Source organism: Pseudorasbora parva, chromosome 12, assembly GCF_024679245.1.
Source record: "Pseudorasbora parva isolate DD20220531a chromosome 12, ASM2467924v1, whole genome shotgun sequence".
Lineage (NCBI taxonomy): Eukaryota > Metazoa > Chordata > Actinopteri > Cypriniformes > Gobionidae > Pseudorasbora > Pseudorasbora parva.
The window spans coordinates 12,660,938-12,682,619 of record NC_090183.1 but is presented as its reverse complement, the minus strand read 5'-3'; the positions used below and the strand labels follow the sequence as shown (position 1 = coordinate 12,682,619).

The following is a 21,682-nucleotide window of genomic DNA, read 5'->3' as shown; positions in this document are numbered from 1 at the left end:
CCTGGAACAAAGATCTGCTATAGTATCCTTCATCATCCTTCAAGTGGCTTTCAATGTAATGTCATATAGCACACGGTTTGACACTGAGTGACAGTAATTGTATGTGATGGAAATTTGTTTTGTTTTTTACTTTTAGAGAAAAAGCTAAATAACCTATGACAGAAGTAATAATGACAGAAGTATTGGAGACAGTGATTCTTTGGTGTTAAAAATAGCTACAAACTGTACACATACAGTAAATACAACCGTATTTTGAAATAGGGCTTATTCAACTTCTTTCCTACATTTAGCTATGTTGGAGAATGCATCTTTGTCTCAATGCATGCATTGTTTTAGTTTGGCAGGGCTGCCGCTAGCTTAGCTTAGCATAATGAATGGAATCATAAGTTGCCAGCTAGCATGTCCTGAGTAAAAATGATTTAAAAAACACCTAATTACTTCTTGCGGCCTGCATTTTCACGACGAGTGCAAATAGCGATGCAGATTAAGACTAGGCGATTTCCTAGGCAGATATTGACTTGGGACTATATTATGGGGAAGCACAGGCGAAGCACTGCTACTTAGGCGCAGAGATATCACGCAATACATTGCAATCAGTCAACAGCCGGAGGACGTGAGGATGAGAGCCGTGATATCTCTGCGAACTGAACTCTGATATTTCTGAACTGAAGACTTTTCTGTTCAGAAAGACTTTCATGTGTTGATTGTTTTTATAATTCTATATTTTGACTTTTTATTTATTTTTGTTATTTTCCTTTTCCATTGTAGCACTATAAGATTCTTCGGAATGAAAAATGCGTTACAAATAAAATCTATTATTATTATTATTAAATAAGTTCACTTTATGTAATAATATGTACCTTTAAGGTACCAATATGCACAGTTTTTTAAAAGGTGTCGCCCCAGTGACAGATTTTGTACCTTTTGTAGCCAAAATTAGTTGAGTAACAAAAATAGTCAAATTTAAAAAAAGATGAAACGTAATTTTCATTTCAAGTTAGAGTGATGTGTTTAGGGGGGTTGATAGTATTGATAGTCTTTTAAAATCTGTAAATTGTCTTTTGTTATGAAATACATTTTAATATACAACATGTCCCATATCAGTACAATTAATAATATAATCTTATGGCTTTTTTATATAAATATATTAGAGAATTACACTGAAGCCTTTAGGTCCAGGTAGACCCATGGGTCCTGCTGCACCTCTGGTTCCAGTAGACCCAGCTTGACCTGGATTCCCATCATCTCCTGGTCCTCCCTAAGAAAAAAAGGAACCACTCTTCATCAAAAGACATGACAGAACTCAAAAAAGTGTTATAAATACATAGTTATTTAGAGCTGTTCATCCATAACAAAAGGCTAATCCAGAAGCCTAATTCCTGAGGGATGTGTTACTGTTTACATGTGTGCAGTTTTAAAAATCTTTATTGTCAGAGTTTAAAAATCTTCCTGAACATCTGTATGTTTTTGTTTGATTAGATGCTTTAAAATAACAAGGTTATTTAACAAGGTTATTTTGAGTAAAAAGTGCATATATTACCTGTGGCCCTATCTTCCCCTCTGCACCTTGCATTCCTAGAACGCCCGTTAAACCCTAAAGAGACATGACATAATATGTGAACATCTTAAATGAAGACTGAATACCATCAGAGATCCTTATTTTGCAAATGAAGAGTTATTGCAAATATATAAAAGAAATATACTATATACTAAATATATAAATACAGAACATATCTATTTTACCAACCCTTGCTCCCGGAATTCCTGTTTCCCCAGGTCGGCCAGGGTCTCCCGTTGAACCCTTAGGCCCTGAAGAGCCTGGGAGACCACGTTCACCCTGTGCACCCTATAGAAAGTACAGCAAAACAAATGAGTGGTGATGATGTTGCTGGCATTGTTATCACCCTTTAAAAATCGTATTGGCTGACCACTATTTAATAAGTTTCTAACCTTTTGACCAGGCAGACCATCAGCTCCTGGAAAACCACGGTTACCTGGAGCTCCCTTGAAAAATATATATATATTATTGTAAAGAACAACGTGTAAAGCTATAATAATCTCTTTTGATATGTAGATTTGCATGTTGGTCATTCACAATAATGGAATGGCACTAACTCTTTCTCCAGCTGGACCCGCCGCTCCAGTGGCCCCTGCATCTCCTCTTGGACCTCGCTTTCCTTCTTCTCCCACCGGTCCCATTTCTCCTTGAAGTCCAGGTGGGCCCTACAACAAAAAATATACCATTTCAACTATCTCATTGGATTAATGTTCTGATGACATTATTTCAAACAATTATGAGCAATAATAACAGTGATGCATCCAAATAAATTTGTTAATACTTACAGGCTCCCCTTTAGTTCCAGGTTCTCCTTTAAACCCAGGAGAACCTAAATCCCCCTATGAGGAACATGAAATATATGAATGTGCGCAAAATGAGTAATAAAACAATGTACACAAATAAACACAGGAGAAAGTTATAATATTGCTATTTGCATTGTGTCATTACCAGTTGGCCCTTGGCTCCTGGAAGTCCAGTTGATCCTTGAGGTCCAGGTGGACCAGGCTGTCCAATCAGTCCAACAGGGCCCTGCACACCTGGGATCCCCTATGATGAACAGATGATGATATTGTAAAACTGTCTGTCGCACAAATGGTCCAGCATTATGGCAAGCCATTTTGACTTTTATTAATAACAATGGCAACAATGGCAATTTTTGATATAAAGAATTACATTTTCACTAGTAAAAATGTTAATTCTTGATATCAACAATTGAATTTCAACTAGAAAAAAATACAGTTCTTGATATCTGTAACTGTATTTTCATTAGTGAAATGTCACCATAGGCTGCCATTCAAATTGTTAATATCAAGAATTGATTTCTTACTAGTTGAAATTCCATTTTCACACATCAGGAATACAATTCTCACTAGTAAAAACCCTAATTTTTATATCAATATTTATGTCGTTATTAGTGGAAATGTCATTAATGACATTTTAGATATTTGAAATTATACTGATATCAAAAAAAAATATCTTAAGATATCAGAAATAACAAATTTAACATGTTGACATAAATGTATAGATATTTCAAGAATTATAAACTAGTGAAAAATGAATTATTGATATTTCAGGAATGTATATTTTTACTAGTAACAAAGTAATCAAAAATGTGAGATGTGTTTCTAGTGAGAACTGTATTTCTGATATGTATTTCAACTTTCAGGAATTCAAACTAGTAAGAAATTAATTATTGATCTCAACAATTGAATTTAAATTATATAAAGAATTTACATTTTACATTTTAATCTATTCCTGCTTTCAAAAAAAGCTTTTTAACTAGTGAAAATATATTTGCTGATATCAAGAATTCATATCCTGTGAATGATTAAAAGTAAAAACGGCTTGCCATAACAGCATTATATAAGTGCTCGCCCTAAAAATGATAAATAATAATAGCAATGCTTGCCTTAGCAATGTAATTCTGCATTAATAAGCACACAATTTGATAAATAGTGCATTAATTGGTGTTCTCTGATGAGTGTTTAAGGAGCTTACTGATGGTCCTTTAAGTCCAGGAGTACCATCTGTTCCAGCTGGTCCCTAAAAATGATATCAATGTTATGGAAATAATTGAATACACATGTCATTAGACAATAGAATGTTAGACAGGTGAGACTGTACCTGGTTGCCCTGTGGTCCTGATGAGCCTTGCCGGCCTGATTCTCCCCTTGGGCCTTGGGGTCCACTGGTTCCTCGTGGGCCTGTGGCTCCTGCCTGACCCTGTATAATATTTTAGAAGAATATGTTTCATTACTCACGTTTTTTTTTACCTGCCATAAACAATAATAATGAAACATTTTAAGGTACAGCAGATCATATGTTCTAACGATAACCATAATTCAGACGAACCTTCATGCCTGGACCACCAGGAAATCCTGGGGTTCCAGGAATTCCCATCGGGCCCTGTAAATGATATTAGTGACAGGTTAGATAACACGTCTTTTTTAATAGAGCATACTCTGTATCCTTGAAAATAAAAGGCAGATATATCATGCACATACTAGTGTTGTTATTATATATAAATGAAAACCTTTAAATTAAAAAAAGTACAATTAGAAATATTAAAAAAACAAAAACAAAAATCCCATAAACTTCATACAGTAAAGATTAATTTTAAATTAAAACAAAAACTGAAAATATGAAAATCAAATAAAAATATGAAATTATTGATAAATACTATGAAAGTGTATAAATAAATTAATTAATTAATTAAAAATAAAATTAAAAATAAATTTAAAAAATTGCACATACCAATGGGCCTGGTTTTCCTACATGTCCAGAAAGACCACGTTTTCCCTACAAACAGAAAAATATATATATATATTTACTGATGAAAAGCTAATTAAAGCAAACTATTTTATTAAACTCTCACCTTTCCAAATGAGTAAAGTCCAAATGAGTAAAACATTCAGTCATCATTTACTCACCCTCAAGCTGTTTCAAACCAGTATACTTTTTTTCTTCTGCAGAACACAAATAGACATTTTGATAAAGATAGTTTGAAGAATGTACACTTGATGGCCCAATGTCTTCCATAGTATTTTGGGGCCAATCAACTGTTTGGTTCAACTGTTTCTTCAAAATATATTCTTTTTGTGTTCAGCAGAAGAAAGAAATTCATAATGTTTTAAAACAACTTGTGGTTGAGTAAATTACTTTTATTTTCATATCCCTAATTGTTCACTTACCACAGGCCCTCCTGGACCGATGCGTCCTCTCTCACCAGGCATGCCAATTGGACCCTGTGAAGAAAATATTATTAGCAAAAAAGTGCAGTTTAGAAAAATGCAATAAAGTGCAAATTAAATGAAACATCACAATCAGAACTGCAATCACAAAGTGCTCCATACCGGTGGACCCACAATTCCCATGGTGCCAGGAGACCCTGATTCTCCCTTTTATAATGAAAAGAAAATGGCATTTACTAATACATTCAAACTACAGGGACACAGGTTCAAGAAAATGTTCACGTGAATTTAACGCCAAGTATGTGACCTCTGACCTTTGACCCCACTGCACCTGATTCTCCTTTCACACCCTGCAGACCTGGATGACCCTAAAATGGGAATGAGTTTCACTGGTTTAACACTGTTTGCGAAACTGCCCTCAAACACAATTAAAACAATGCATGAACTTGTGTATTTGGTTTGTACATTTTGTAGTATTACATTGTAATTAAAAAGTAATTGAAAAGAGTAAACAGTGATCAGTGTAATGGAAATGAAGTTTTAATCTAACCCACCTTTGCACCTTTCAACCCAGGCTGACCTGGTAACCCTGGAAACCCTCTGGAGCCCTATGAAAGAAATCATCATTGGTAAGGATACACTAAGCATTTAATGTGCAGTATTTATGGAAGTTGGAAGCTAATTCGTTTTTCATCCCTGGCACTACCACACTAGTTTCTAGCAATTGCGTTCATCTGATGTTTTGATCTGTGTAAGCATAGCACAACAATGTGAGCTACTAGTTGGCACCATGGCATCTTGCATGTGTTAATTGCTTCTAGCTCCTTTGAATTAATTAGTCATTTTGCATCTGTATTTAATTTGCCATTGCCTGCCACACTATTTAAGTTCCACTCTTTGATTCATTTTTCTTCTCTCTCTGCTCACTTGTTCATCCGTGTGTACTGCTTGAGTGATGTTGTAATTATTTTCAGTTGCAGTGTTATTAAAGTCTTTGATTGTATTTGAGTCTGTTCGACATTGTGGTTGTCTGGAACTCTTCAACATAATTTGACAGCCAATACTACAGTTACTCTACTCATCTGAAAGAGCATGTTTTAGTCCATTTAGCTTAGGAAGCCTTCATCACTCAATAGTGTTCCCAAACATATGTGGAATTTTACATTGACTTGTAAAGATTGGCAGAAGATTGTGGAGAAACCGATTGTCAAATGTTACATTATTTATAACTTAAAGGTGGGGTAAGTCTTATTTCAAAACCGCTTTAGAAAAAGGACATGGGCCGAGTGGAATAACAAACTTGTAGCCAATCAGCAGGTAAGGGGCGTGTCTACTATTGATGGTGAGAGGAGCGCTCGCTCTCGCTCTGTGCACGTCATTATTCAAAACACACACATGACGGATATTAGCTGAGAACTAGACTAATATATGCTGCTTGACTATGCTCGTGTGTCATGTTCGTTTGTTTGTCCATTTGCGATCGTATTGTGGCTCACTTCAGCAATGATAAAGACCCGTTCATTTCCACACCGTATGGAGCATCTAAATCTCCTCACCGTGTGCTTCAAGCATCAGCTCACACAATGTCTCCAACAAGTAAGATACTATACTCCTAATATATGTTTGCTTACTCTTTTCATGATCTATATAACCCTTATCCAGTCATAATTGTAATATGTCGTTAGTTGGACTGTCGGCTCGTGCTATAGACTTGTTCATGAGAACAGTTTGTGATTTTTGTGATCGCTATGACTCTAATCTTGTCATAATTGTAATATGTTGTTAGCTGGACTGTGTGTTTGTGTACTATCGAGTTGTTCATGAGAACCGTTTGTGTGTGTTTTTGTGATCGCTATAACTCTAATCTTGTCATAATTGTAATATGTTCGTTAGTTGGACTGTCTTGCTCGTGTACTATCAAGTTGTTCACAAGAACGGTTTGTGTTTTTGTGATAGAAGGGATGACTTTTTCATTGAATATTCGACCTGGATTAGATACACAGAGATTCTGCCATAGCCGTTGATGCCTCTGGGTTTACGTATGTGGGGCGGCGCTATCAAAATAGGGGCGAGACCCTTTTGGGGGTAGGGGCGTGTTTGTTTTGGTGATTTAAAATACCAACAACGGTTACCAGATAGCACTTACCCCACCTTTAAACCAAGATGTCATGGTTCGGCTGGTTAACATGGCCCAGTTGCCCAGCTAAAAGGGAACGTTCTCAGAAATTTAGCTATAACATTCTGGCAAGGTTTTCTTAAAGTTCCAGTAACATTAGCAAAATGTTCTGGTATTTACTAATGCTCTCGAAACATTGGATCAAAAGCATTATTTATACATCGTTCATGGGGGAAAAATCTGAAATGTTTTAGTTGAACATTCATAAAACATTTTTTTTATGTTACTTCTCAGATAACATTCAAAAGTGACATTCCCATAATATTGAAGAAGGATCAAATTGGAATGTTTCCTCAACATTTTTTAAAAAGTTTGAGAAACAGGACATTCACAAATGTTTTTTTATCAAATAAAGGGGAACGCTAGCAAAACATTCTTAGAACATGTTTTATATCTTGGTTTATGCCAACAAACTCTTGAGGGCAAAAAGCTTTCTCTGCCATGCAAAAGCAGAAGTACAAAACTCATTATGACCTGCTTAGAACGGCTGGAGTGGATCTTAAAGGTGGGGTAAGTGCTTTCTGGTAACCGTTGTTGTTATTTCAAATGACCAAAACAAACACGCCCCTACCCCCAAAAGGATCTCTGTCCTATTTAGATAGCTCCGCCCCACACATACGTAAACCAGGCAACGACAATGGCAGAATCTGTGTGTTACAAATCCAGGTCGAATATTCAATGAAAAAGTCATCCCTTCTATCACAAAAACACAAACCATTCTTATGAACAACTCGATAGTACACGAGCAAGACAGTCCAACTAACGAACATATTACAATAATGACAAGATTAGAGTTATAGTGATCACAAAAACACACACAAACCGTTCTCATGAACAACTCGATAGTACACGAGCACACAGTCCAGCTAACAACATATTACAATTATGACAAGATTAGAGTTATAGCGATCACACACCAAAAAAAACATTCTCATGAATAACTCGATAGTACACGAGCATGACAGTCCAACTTACGAACATATTACAATTATGACAAGATTAGAGTTATAGCGATCACAAAAACACAAACCGCTCTCATGAACAACTCGATAGTACACGAGCATGATAGTCCAGCTAACGACATATTACAATTATGACCGGATAAGGGTTATAAAGATAATAAAAAGAGGAAACAATATTAGGAGTATAGTATCTTACTTGTCGAACACATTTTGTGAGCTGACGCTTGAAACAAACAGTGAGGAGATTGTTAGATGCTCCATACGGTGTGGAATGAATGTGTCTTTATCATTGCTGAAGTGAGCGACAATATGATCGCAAACGGACAAACAAGCAAACATAACACACAAGCATATATTCAAGCAAAAGCCAGCATATATTAGTTATCAGCTAATGTCCGTTATTATGTATGTCTTGTATTTTGAATAATGGCATGCACTCTTTGCATGCACTGAGCGCTCTCATCTCTGACCGTCAATGGTAGACACGCCCCTTACCTGCTGATTGGTTACAAGTTTGTTATTGCACGCGGCCCGAGTCCGTTTTGTAAAACGGTTTTGAAATAACACTTACCCCACCTTTAGAAGTGTGCATACTTGTATTCTTGCATTCACAAACAACTAGATGCATCTGTTCCATTCCTTTGAGATTCATTTTTAAAAGCAGAACTCGAATTGCTGAAAAAACAGTGAGATGCATCACAACGGTCTGAGATGTGTGATGTGTTCAGATGATGGAGAATGTGTCCTGTGTGAATAGCTCCTTAATTCTCCACTATACTGCACATGAGGAACATTTCAGCAGCCATGTCTATATACGATGTTTAATATAATATCAACTACCCCTAAAACAGGACTGAGAACAGCAGCATTGTCTTACTGGAGATCCTGAGGCTCCTTTTTCTCCTGTATTTCCAGGGGGTCCAGGCTCACCCTGTTACAGAGAGGAACATGATTGTGTTATCATAAGTACAGGGAAACCCAGCTTACTTCTGTTCAGTGTTTTCAAATTTATAACATGTATGTAACATCATTTTTGAGAGGATTGGACTCCATATTAAACAAACTGCTTGATGTTACTTCCTACTCACATCTGGACCAGCTTTTCCTGGAGGACCATCTGGTCCCCTTGGACCAAAAGACCCCTACAGAGAAATGTTATATTTTATTGTACAGTAAGTGATACTAAAAATTTTCTTCCACTGTATGGCATGGACAGTTTCTCTAATGAATGCTATAAACCTACAGCTGCATTTAAATAATTAACAGAATATTTGAACGCATTAGTCTTACCATGGGCCCTGGATCACCTGCATCTCCTGGCGCGCCTTGTGCTCCTGTTGGCCCCTGAGTGACACAGAGAAAAATACATTTGGTGAAAACATGCAGTGTGAAAAAAAACATTGAAATGAAGACGTTCATGTACACAGTAGAGAGCTTGAGAGAACTTACTGGTGGACCTGCTGGGCCTGGATGACCTCTTGCTCCTGATTCCCCCTGATCACAATAAATACATTATATCTCTTTTTAGGGGTTCTATATGGTAATCTATCTAAATAGTTATGCTTTTAAAAAGTCATTATTGAATGTGGAAATATCCATACCGGTGCCCCAGAGACCATCCCAGCCATACCATGCTTTCCATCCTGGAATCCAGAGGCCATTTGAGAAGCAAATTGACTCTGTAAAACATAAATCCAATTTAAATTTGATTTGAAAAAGTGCAGTCATGACACATTTGTCACCATAGATTTACAGCCAATGTTACAATTCTTTGTTTTTAAATGGAAGACTGCATTATTTATTATATGTATCCGTGCACTTCGTTAAATTCATGTGGCCTTGTAATGTTTAATCAAGCCTCCACTCCCTCTTGCAGTGACATCTCTTATCTTCTCTGATGACAGCCGTGAGGGCGGGACAACCTGTCACTCACATGACATCAACCAATAGCAAACCACAACAATCCAGTGGTCCAATCAATTCCTGATGGACAAAATCAAGACCCATCTTACATTTTTTCTTATAAAAGAAGCCGTTTTACTCATCTTAATTGAGTGGTGCAGGCTAATGACTTATTTTTGTAAGCCAATAACTCGTTAGGAACGAGTTAGCATTTTAGCACTTTACTTTCATCGTCCTGAAGTCAATGCATTTTTTTGGAATGGGAGTTTGGTTAAATGCTTAAATGCTTTAATGCTTGGTAAACAAGTTTTATTCTATAGATTAGTATTCTTTAGAAGATTGCTAACAAGTGGCTAATTGCTAACAAGTTGGTGGTCGAGAACATTAAACGTCATCTGCTGGAAAGGTAAACTCTTCAACTCACTGGTCTACTTTCACAGTCTCCTTGTGTTTATAATCATACTCTTGCAAACTATTCTAACTTAAACTTTCTATGTTTTTGAACAAAGACTGAAAGGGTTCACGTTCATTTTTTGAATATATGTACTTAAGTTATGTTCAAGTATATTTTTAAGTATACTTATGTACTAAGCATTATAATATCAATTTGTACTAGTAGTAAAATTGTAAGTGCACTATTTAAATACTGCTTGGGACTAAACTGGCCTACTTTTACTATATAAAAGTATAAATTTAAGAGTACTGTAAGTGTAACAGTAAACATTTAAATGCATAACTAGGTTTCTCGTTAGTACTGCATCTGTACTACAAGTGAACTTATATGTATATCTACTCATAGTTTACTATTTTAATACAAGTAGTACATTTTTTTAGTTAAAGAAAGTACTCTTTGAAGTGTACTAGTGTTGTAGTTTATATTGCAAGTATACTTGTAAGTTTTCTTTAAGTGAACATAACATTATACGTACAATTTATAAAATATTTTTCACTTTCACTAAGTTCAAATGTAGATATCATTTGTTATACTTGAAATATACCTTTAACTGTACTTTTTTATCAACACTTGAATGTGGGTGTTTCATTAAAAAAGTCCACATTTTAAACAAAAAGTTGAGAATATCAAATTTTTGTCAAAGACTACACCTTGATCAGCTTCAGAATGATAAAAACATAGATGGAGTAGATTGAGTCCATCGACACCCCCCGAAGCTTTCACAGTAGTTTCCTCTTCATGGGTTCGACATTTCGTTTGGAAACATTAGGCAGTTTTGATTAACCATGGTGTAGTTTGTTTAGCTTTTGCCGAGTGTATTTACACTTTAAAATTCATAAAAGTTGTGTTCCTTTGTGAAGATCATCACGATTAACAAAACGTGTAAGAATCATAAGCTTTTGTTAGTCACAGACCTTATTTTCTGCAATAATCCTATTGGGTATTTTTGTCAAGGGAACCAATGTGATGCTACAAAAAATATGTAATTATTGCAGCACTCTATAGGGAAGAAAAGACTTTCGCAACTTCTATCATGCCGAATTTAATGTGATTTTTCCCACTGCACATTCCAGAGTGGTAAACCCACAATGATTTTCACAGTCCTCATAAAACCCTCACACCAAAAACTGTTGACCAGAAACACTGTGCTCAGTGATGTAAGGTCATCATGAAATTAAAACAGAAATGTTGTATGGAATATTGTTGCTTTTATTGATGACTATTGGTTCACATCTTTTTAAAAAAATGATTTGCCCCTATCTAACCTTAATTCAAAAATATGAACTTTCCCTTGCCCAGCCCCCCTTGCTCTTTCTCTGATAATGTGCACCAGCACACGGGTGGGACAATAACTGCTCATAGGAGATCGCATCATTAACAAACGACAATGATCCAATCAATTCTAGATCTATAAAATCAAGTTCCACCCTATGTTTTTTCACTCAGATATACGTCAATAGGTAAGAAAAGTTGTTAATTTCATACCACTTTCAATAAATGTTATAATGGTGTGAAAAGAACACATTTAGGTAGGATCAATCCGGATTTGGAGGGTTTGCTTGAGTTTTTTATTGTCACTAAAATTGTATTTAAAATCACTAGTACACTAGTAATACAAAACTTTCTTTTTTAGGTTTGTTGAAAGCAATGAGGGATTATGTTTTACTTAGAACATTTTATTCAAACTATATAGAACAGATTATTTTCTAACACAATTTATCCTTATTTAGTGATATTATGCATTACATATTCAGATCAGAGAAACACATTTAATAATTCTAATCACTGATAAGGGATGTGACAAATACAGGATGACAAAACCTGGACAGATCATTTTACTCACCCCAGGCAGTGAAGTGCCCACAGGACCAGGCTCACCTGGCATGCCTGGGACACCTGGCTCTCCATCAAAACCAGTAGGACCTGGGACACCCTTTACAAAAAACATTGCATGTCACTTAACAATTAAACTGTCATTTACTACATTACACCGTGTATTGACTGTAGCGCGACCTGTAGCTCAACCAGTAGAGCATGGCGCTAGCAACGTCAAGGTCATGGGCTCGATTCACAGGGAAAGCAAGAACTGACAATAATGTAAAAAAAAATGTCTAACTTGAATGCAATGTAAGTCGCTTTGGATAAAAGCGTATGCCAAATGCATAAATGTAAATGTATTCACTCAAAGTAATTTTGACTAGCCATAACTTACACTATGTTTCATGCAATAAGAGCAAGTCACTATTTGTACATAACTTTGATGTGTTTCTGAAGTGAGGTAGCCACATAATAGAATACACATGACTGTATGGGTATTGGTAAATGTCACATACTTTTCTTCCTTTGCTTCCTGGATATCCTGGTCGGCCATCTGCTCCTGGGGGACCCTGTTTGATGTGACATAAGATAATGGACATCACTTTGATTGACATTACAAAGAATAGGGATTCTGAAGAAGAAGAAAAGAGTATTAGAGGCCAAAACATCTCCACAAGTTCTCCACAAGTTAAAAAAAAATGTTTTTACCTTGGGTGGACTTTTTTTGTCTTTTTTTTTTTATTGGTCCCCATAAGGAAACAAGTTTATAAATCATAGAGAATTATCTTTTTGAAAATGTGTGTGTGTGTGTGTTCCTTGTTTGGCAATACTTGTGAGGACACAAATGTCCTCACTTATATAGTAAAACATGAAAATGACCCACTAGTGAGGACATTGGACTGGTCCTCACTAGTTAAAAAGGCTTATAAATCTGCCAAAACATGTTTTTATTTAAATCGGTTGATCTGCACATGTTTCTGTGATGGGTAGGTTTAGGGATAGGGGTTGGGTTAGGGGATAGAAAATATCATTGACCTGATATAAAATCAATGGAAGTCTATGTAATGTCCTCACTAATATAGTGAAACAAACCTGTGTGTGTGTGTGTGTGTGTGTGTGTGTGTGTGTGTGTGTGTGTGTGTGTGTGTGTGTGTGTGTGTGTGTGTGTGTGTGTGTGTGTGTGTGTGTGTGTGTGTGTGTGTGTGTGTGTGTGTGTGTGTGTGTGTGTGTGTGTGTGTGTGTGTGTGTGTGTTTTACCATTGGTCCTGGACGCCCAGGTACTCCCACAATCTTAAAAACAAAAACAAAGTTGAATTCAAATTAATAAAACAGTATGAATCTGTATAAAATATTGAACGTCCATATTGATATCGATGATGGACATAAGCATAATTGTATAGACTCACATAAGGAATGTCACCAGGTTCACCTTTTTCACCCTGAAAAAAAAATATGCAGCAATCAAACAATCAAAAGCTTTATATAGATTAATTTTAGATGGGGAAAAAATAACAAATGCTAATCTATATTCCTGAATTTTAAGTATTCACATACCTTAAACGCAATTGTTTCTGCAAAAGAAACACAAAATATAATTCAAATTAATTCAAAGGTTAAATTATAATAAATATAGCCTATCGAACATAGACTGTAAAATAATAAATAAACGATCTCCCCTCCTCATCTAAAATAATTCCCTTCCCCGTACGAATCTGATTGACGTCTGCCCTCTAGCGGCCGTTTCGTGTATACTCACCGATCCTTCCTCGTGCACTGGCGAATGTTTGACACACAGGGCAGCACTCTCCTTCTGGGATCATGAACTGTTCGCATCCCTTCAGCTCCTCACAGCGGATCTCCTCACAGATCACCTGGCCTTTATCACATACGCAAAGTCTGCACGGCTCTGGCTTCCAAATCTCATTGTCAGAATAATTCTGATCACCGTCTTTACAGCTATTCGTGTCCTCTGTTCGAAGATAAAAATGAACAAGACATAAGTATTTTTTATAATAGGTCATTTATAACCATCATCATAAATCATACTCAAATATCACATTCGTTTTAAATCACATTATCACATAAAAAAATTAAAAGTGCAATTATTTTTTTATTAAATTATTTATTTATTTGTGTGGTGATTGATTGGTTTATGTGGCAAAAAACAGCAGCACAAATTCAATCCGCCTGCAGACGTCTAGCGTCAATAATAATTTTATTCCCAGGTAATGAGTTAATGCCACATTGCCACTGATCTATTTATTTTAATATTTTCATCCTAAAATTACACTTTGTTATGCTTACTGCCAAGAGTGTGGTAGAAATACACAAATATTCCTTCTTCAAATGTCTTCATATGCTGAAAGCCAACAGACCTTACAAAAACGTATTAGCATGCTAACCACAATACCCACACAACTGCTAGAGCTACAAACAGTATTCAGTAACGACGCCCCTACTCTCATCGAAGGGGCAAGTAAGACATCAAAATAGAAACCACAAAGACTCCGAATTTTCTTACATTGTTTGAAGGAAATTCCAGATATGTGCTATCCCTCACAGCAGAGCAAGTCTCAAGTTTTCTGATAGTCTAACACGCAGGCCGCGGTGAGATTGATTGATTTAATACACATCATCATTCAGGTAGGCTAATGGGGACATTTTATGTGTAGTATTTTAAAATCGTGCTTACAGCAGCTTTATGATTTTACAATAGTAATTATTAATAACCAATAATTGTAATGAAACAATTGTATGCTAATCTATGGCCATTGTAATATTTAAATGAACTGCCTTCTCAGTATCCAAGTAGCCTATAAGAAATTACAGTCACAGTGTTACAATGGCTACACCATGTAACTGTTGCAAAAGATACTATGACACCATACAAAGCTCTTTAAAAGGCGTTAGTGCTGAGGAGGTGCTATAATGGATAACATTTTTAATTTCGTAATTTATTTCATATGGCAACAGTCAGTGGAACACTTTTAAACTGTTTGTCTGTTTATCAACTTAAACAAGTGTTTTGGCATTGCAGACCCCTCAGATGAAGCCTCATGATATAGCACTGGTCCCATTGGTCTGGTCTATAATCTGTCAAGATGAGGACATGTAAGTAACTATAATTAAATAACTCAAAGTATAAAGTGCAACGTTTCAGACTCAATGAGAACTAGAGCAATGCCACCATTCATCCAATTCGGCTTGCCTTTATTTAGCTGGTGATTACATCATATACCACACCCTGTAATTGAGGTCTACAGCTGGAGACCTTCAGCCATTTTTCACTCGGCCTATTGAGGATGCACCTCTTGTGTACCACATTGAGAACCACATCTTGAATCCTTTTTTTTTTCAAAGTCAAACTTTCGGGTTGGTCTGCCTATACAGTACACCTTTCTGCATGGCCAACATTGCTTTAAAGGTTTTCTCTGTGCTTAAATGTTTTAAAACGATTTTCTGACTATTTCTGCTTGATTCAATATTATATCTATATTGTCAGACACAATCAGCTAATTGCTATATTTCAGTAATACTATATTCAAAGATGCCAAAAAGGAAGAAAAAAACTATCAAAATTACCTCTCTCTCTCTCTCTCTCTCTCTCTCTCTCTCTCTCTCTCTCTCTCTCTCTCTCTCTCTCTCTCTCTCTCTCTCTCTCTCTCTCTCTCTCTCTCTCTCTCTCTCTCTCTCTCTCTCTCTCTCTCTCTCTCTCTTTTTACAATTACTAGGACCAGCTTCTTAATACTTATATCACTTTTTCAAAACTCTTCACACACTGAGCATGTGGGGTTTGGCACAACGCCCATTTACTATGATTTAAAATGTATTTAAAATTACATCAAATCTTTCCTCACTCAGACACAACCACCACCACCACCAAAACTCCATACCTATATAGAACAACTTGCAACCCTCCGCAACACGTAGGTCATTCAAGTGCCTTAAAAGTTCTATATTTACTGAGTTGAGCCATCCCTTATATCCAAAGATAAGGATCAAGATAAGGAATTCACACCCCATGCAGCACTTCTATGCGTTCTCTGCTTTGATGAACAAATTGCACGTTTACATACTCTCTTCAAAACTGTTAGGCTCTCAAAACCATAATACATAACTGAATGAGACAGCAATTTGCTACATTTGTACAGTAATACCATATTGAAATATATTTTGAATCGAAAAAATTAAATACTACTATCAAGTAAGAATATGTAGCCAAACACACACAGGTGTCCCTTCTTTACCATCTTTACTATATATATTGTACAAAAGGAGACAACTTAGAAATAACTGTGTACTGTAATGTAAACATGGACTATGTAACATATGCCACAGTGAATTCTAAACATTGGAGAGGTCTCTTTTTTTGTTTTGTGTGTGTTTTAGGCGTTGATTGTTTTAGGAGTGACAAAATGTGTTTGTTGGGTGAATCTTTTGCTAGTGTTATGGAAGAATGGCTTGATTTGAGACATGACGTGTTTTGGTAGTCTTAGGGCATTTCAAATACATGTCAAATTTACTGCTGTATCAATCAGAAATTTGATGAGACTTATGTGAAGATGCTATATTAATTTTCCCTCATGTCTCTTTAAAAACCTCTCATGTTGTTTTTGTCTGTGGCTCTAGGCGAGTAACTCTTGATTAGATGCTGTGGCATGACAGAGACGGCAGACAGAGTAAATGCCGGTTCTGATGCTTAAAGTCTGTCGCATATGAGTCTATTCTGAAGGCTTACTTCTAGCATGGCTTCCACTGCTGTAATCAAGCAATAATGTGTATGACTATCTGCAAGCCTTTAATACAGTACTGTAGCGCAGAAACACTGTGGAAGTGCAGACAGCTTTATGCAAGGTAAGAATTATTTTAGGAGACATTTGTTGCCCCTACTTTCATCAAAGGCTTTTGTGACAGCTGTAATTGTTTCAGTAAAGGCCCAAATTATGTCATGAAGACATTCCAAGCAATTAAGAAGTTTTTTAATTCGAATTTAATTAGCAATTAGAGAATTTCTCTGCACTTTACTTTTAAAAATAATATACTTTGTGAGAGTGAACTTACACATATTTAAAATACATAGATCAAGCATAACATTATAACCACCATCCTGATAATTGTGTTGATCCCGCTTTTGCTGCCAAAACAGCATGGGCTCATCGAGGCATGGACTAGCAGCAGCAGATCCTTAAAGTCCTGTAAGTTGTGAGGTGGGTCCTCCATGGATCGGACTAGCTTGATCAGCACATCCCACATGCTCAATTGGACTGAGATCTGGGGAATTTGGTGGTCGAGTCAACACCTCAAACTTATTGTTGTGCTTCTCAAACCGTTCCTAAACCATATTTGCTTTATGGATGGGTGCATTATCCTGCTGAAAGAGGCCACAGCTACCAGGGAATATCGTTTCCATGAAAGGTTGTACATGGTCTGCAACAATGCTTTGGTAGGTGGTACGTGTCAAAATAACATCCATGTGAACGCTTGGACCCACAGCAGAACATTTCCAAACTGCCTCCGCTGGCTTGCCTTCTTCGCATAGTGCATCCTGGTGCCATGTGTTCCCCAGGTAAACGACACACACACACCTGGTGATCCATGTGATGTAAAAGAAAATTGATTCATCAGACTAGGCCGCCTTTTTCCATTACTCCGTAGTCCAGTCCTGATGTTCACATGCCCATTGTTGGTGCTTTTGGCAGTGGACAGGGTTCAGCATGGGCACCCTGACTGGTCTGCAGCTATGCCGCCCTATACGCAACAAACTGCCATGCACTGTGTATTCTGACATCTTTCTGTCAGAACCAGCATTAACTTCTTGAGCAATTTGAGGCACAGTAGCTCGTCTGTTTGATCAGACCACACAGGCCAGCCTTTGCTCCCCATGTGCATCAATGAGCCTTGGCCTTCCATGACCCTGTCGTCAGTTCACCGCTGTTCCTTCCTTGGACCACTTTTCATAGATACTGACCACTCCAGATCGGGAACACCCCACAAGAGCTGCAGTTTTGGAGATGCTAGCATCACAATTTGGCCCTTGTCAAACTCGCTCAAATCCTTATACAATCCTTATCCTTTACTATTTTTCCTGCTTCTAACACATCAACTTTGATGACAAAATGTTCACTTGCTGCCTAATATATCCTACCCACTAACAGGTGCGGTGATGAAGCGATAATCAGTGTTATTCACTTCACATATACAGTGGTTTGTACAGTATAAAAACAGTGTATAGTATAAACACCATTACTCCAAAGTATATTGTCTGGTTTTCCTTGTTTTCTTAAATTTGTACATTATGAAAAAAAGTTAAAATAAAAACATTGCATTAAAAACATTACGCTATATGGAGAGTAAACCATATAGCGTAAACCACATATTCAAGAATGTGTGTGTGGATATTTGAAGTGTAATGGCTAATTGTCATGCTAATTTTACATGTATAACCAGGGCACTAAGTCTGCTTAGTGTCTTATAAATGTCAAAATTTCTAAGCGGCAACAGCTAAGTCCTCTTAAACTAGGAAAATAGATTTATGACCATGTAACCATGCTAAAAGCCTAAAATAATAGTAAATGTATATTATTTTCAGTCTTGTCAATGGCATTGGAGCAGTAAAACTACTACCAGTACACCTGCTGCTACTCAACTGTACGAAACTGGCCTTTTAAAGCACGATTCTGAAAAGACAGCAAGTACCAATTTAGTGGAAAAGCACTACGTTATTTTTGGGAAACCACATCGGCCTCTATTATAGGTTCTGCTTAAGGTTAGCCTGTGGTCAACTTTTATTTCTGTCAAAGCGAAAAGGCACGCCCTCTGTCTGAAGTTTTTAACAAAAATATCCTCTTTGGAATGTACTTTTCTTTACTATATACTCATGTATAAAATGGAAATTGTATTTGTCATATTGGTACAGGCAATGTCTCCCTACAAATCCTGTATTGCAGGCCCTGTGATTGACATAATATCCTCCCCCTCATAAAACATTACAAGCTGGCTCTCATGACGTGTCCCAATATGGGATAATTACTCTGGGAGGGTCACACGCGTTGTTTTATGTAGTATATAGACCGATGTCCATTAGACTAGGGTTGGAGTGTGACTGCATGAATTCACCATGCCAAATGTTTGAACTTAATATAATTCTCCCAACTAAACAAAACTGATCAATAACTTCAACTGAATTGTAGTGTAACTAACCTAAACGAATGTGAAAACATCATAGTTAGATTTCAGGCAAACGCATTCGCCACATGATTGGGTGTGTCAAGCATTTCTTTTGGAAAGAACTTTGACCACAATTGGTGGCTTGCTTTGGTCCGTGAAAACCTCACATCATTACACGCAAGGCCATGAAATTATGTCTCCAGCTTTGATAGAGCTGACAAAGCAGAAGTTCAGGATAATTCAGCTTACTAGTTCAAAATTAGTTTAGAAATCAAAATTGTGCTAATTAAGGAATTATGCTATTCGGGTAAAATCCGCTATGAACAAAGTAATGAACAAACGTCCTTTCAGTAACATAATGTTCGTTCAATATTATCTGGACTTTATTAATGCTCTCAAAAAGTTAGCACAAATTATTTTTACATAATTCATGGAAGGTTGTTTTAGTTAAACATTCGTCTACAGGTTTTTTAAATGTCACTGCTTGTTTCAGAATGTTCAGAATTTTTTTTTTTTATTTAAACTGACATTTTGAAGGTGAACAGTTGGAAATAACATTTTCATAACTTAACATGAACACTATTAAAATGTTCTTTGTTATTCTTTCTTCATGGCAATTTTAACTCCTTTCAGCAATATGGCTATTCCATCACCTAATTTTTTTAATTGCTGTTCATAACATACAGTAAATGGACTAAAACAACATCAACTCTGTAGTGTTTCCCACATCCATTATTTATGATTACGTTTATTAGGATGAATTATGAATAGTTTTCCCAAAAAGGAAAGTTCTGTCATCCTTTACTCAAACCTGTATGACTTTCTTTCATCCATGGAACACTAAAAGAGTTGTTAGGATAAAATGATAGATTCATCATTGATTTCCAATGGCTCTTTTTTCCATAATGAAAGTAACTAGAGTCTGCGTCACTGTGAATGAGGCTGACTTAATGATGACCATTTTAATTTTGAGTTCTAACTCTTATTGTAAGCATTAAGTTATTTCTAAACTATATGCTAAGACATTAATATAGCCAATTAGATCTTAATAAATTATCAAACAAATTAACATAAAGTGTACCACTTTACCTGCATTTATGCTACTTGTATAATTTACTTAACATAATTTTACTGCAATAATACAAAAAGGAGGCTTTATTATTTACCAAACAATGGAAGACATTTTGTTCACAGACATTTTTAATCTAAATGAACCACCTTGTTTTCAATTTAAATCCAAACTTGCATTTTTAAACTCTAGACATAATATTCTTACACTGTCAATTTTTTGATCTATTGAATTGTTCAATTGGAGAAATTGAAAAAAAGAAAAAAAAAACGTGCCATGATAAAAGCTGTCCTTACTTCCATGCAGATATTAACGTAAAAGGTGAGGAAAGCCATGGTGTTGAACCAGATGCAAACCAGGTAAGTGTAAAACTTATTTCACTTTTTTTAATCACTTTTTACATTTTTATCTTAAATACTACAGTTATACATTCTGATATTCAGAGTGTCCCATTTCACCTGCCCTGTCAGGTTAGTAAAGTGTGAGGCAGGTTACTCACCGGTCTTAACATCCTGGCACGTAATCAATAACACCTGGGCCAAACAGAACCCCAGCCATACAGGTATCCTGAGGTGATGAACTGCGGCCATTTTCACGACAGGGTGGCACAAGCTTTGCCTGTGCCTTCCACAGGAGGTAGACTGTTAAGAAATCACAGCTTCTTGCGCTCCACAAGATGCCCACTGTACCCAAGAGCGCAGCTGCCAGCCTCTGCGCAGACGCTCCCTGTATGAAAACTCCAGGCAGCCTGTGCACCCCCGCCCTGTGGTTCTCCAGCCTCTCATCTAGCTGAAGCAAAAATAACTCTAGCCTCCAGTCTTCTTTTAGATGATGCACACTTATGAAGAACATGAAGCAGAATGCATCATGTATCACTGTCATAACACTACAAAGCTCGGCATCACTCAGCAGACACCAATAGTTGTAATTATAGGGCAACTACATACAGTGGTTTTACTTTATTTCTTAGATGTGTAGAATAGGTAGAAACACGATAATTGAGTTTGTGGGTTGAATCTATTTGATCATATTAGACACTGTAGAGCTTAACACACTTAACATAAAGAACATAAAGAACCAGCAATAATTAAAACAGTTATGAAACAATTCATATGTGACTAGTGCTGCACCTGAATGCATAAAATATTAAACATGATCATTTGCTAAGCTAGTAAACATGAATTAGTCAACACTCATTAATATTCATGAGTTAAAACTTGAGATATTCCTATCAGTCTTTCACCTTGTAATGCAAACTGCTGAGATGAAGGTCATGATCATAACATCATAAATATGTAAATGTCATTTAAATATTGTATTGACCATTTGTCCCAGGTTTTTTATAGTTTATAAAAAATAATCCACTGACATTCAAAAGTTTGGGG

At 36.4% G+C, this 21,682-nt stretch overlaps 1 protein-coding gene across 1 annotated transcript in view; it reads right to left on the bottom strand.

The window, feature by feature from the left end:
• Nucleotides 1–21,078, bottom strand: part of col5a2b (collagen, type V, alpha 2b) — a 48,587-nt gene extending 27,509 nt beyond the window's left edge. The window contains exons 1-27 of the mRNA XM_067458618.1: nt 20,797–21,078; nt 13,818–14,030; nt 13,616–13,632; nt 13,468–13,500; nt 13,319–13,351; nt 12,577–12,630; nt 12,087–12,176; nt 9,489–9,566; nt 9,337–9,381; nt 9,178–9,231; nt 8,976–9,029; nt 8,765–8,818; nt 5,304–5,357; nt 5,064–5,117; nt 4,912–4,956; nt 4,750–4,803; nt 4,313–4,357; nt 3,911–3,964; nt 3,683–3,781; nt 3,557–3,601; nt 2,507–2,605; nt 2,344–2,397; nt 2,116–2,223; nt 1,951–2,004; nt 1,748–1,846; nt 1,541–1,594; nt 1,160–1,258 (exon numbers count right to left, since the gene is read on the bottom strand). Coding sequence (XP_067314719.1) covers nt 1,160–1,258; nt 1,541–1,594; nt 1,748–1,846; nt 1,951–2,004; nt 2,116–2,223; nt 2,344–2,397; nt 2,507–2,605; nt 3,557–3,601; nt 3,683–3,781; nt 3,911–3,964; nt 4,313–4,357; nt 4,750–4,803; nt 4,912–4,956; nt 5,064–5,117; nt 5,304–5,357; nt 8,765–8,818; nt 8,976–9,029; nt 9,178–9,231; nt 9,337–9,381; nt 9,489–9,566; nt 12,087–12,176; nt 12,577–12,630; nt 13,319–13,351; nt 13,468–13,500; nt 13,616–13,632; nt 13,818–14,030; nt 20,797–20,887 — 1,833 coding nt within the window. The 5' untranslated portion in view covers nt 20,888–21,078. The remainder of the gene's footprint in view (nt 1–1,159; nt 1,259–1,540; nt 1,595–1,747; nt 1,847–1,950; nt 2,005–2,115; nt 2,224–2,343; nt 2,398–2,506; nt 2,606–3,556; nt 3,602–3,682; nt 3,782–3,910; nt 3,965–4,312; nt 4,358–4,749; nt 4,804–4,911; nt 4,957–5,063; nt 5,118–5,303; nt 5,358–8,764; nt 8,819–8,975; nt 9,030–9,177; nt 9,232–9,336; nt 9,382–9,488; nt 9,567–12,086; nt 12,177–12,576; nt 12,631–13,318; nt 13,352–13,467; nt 13,501–13,615; nt 13,633–13,817; nt 14,031–20,796) is intronic.
• Between the last annotated feature and the right edge of the window lie 604 nt (nt 21,079–21,682).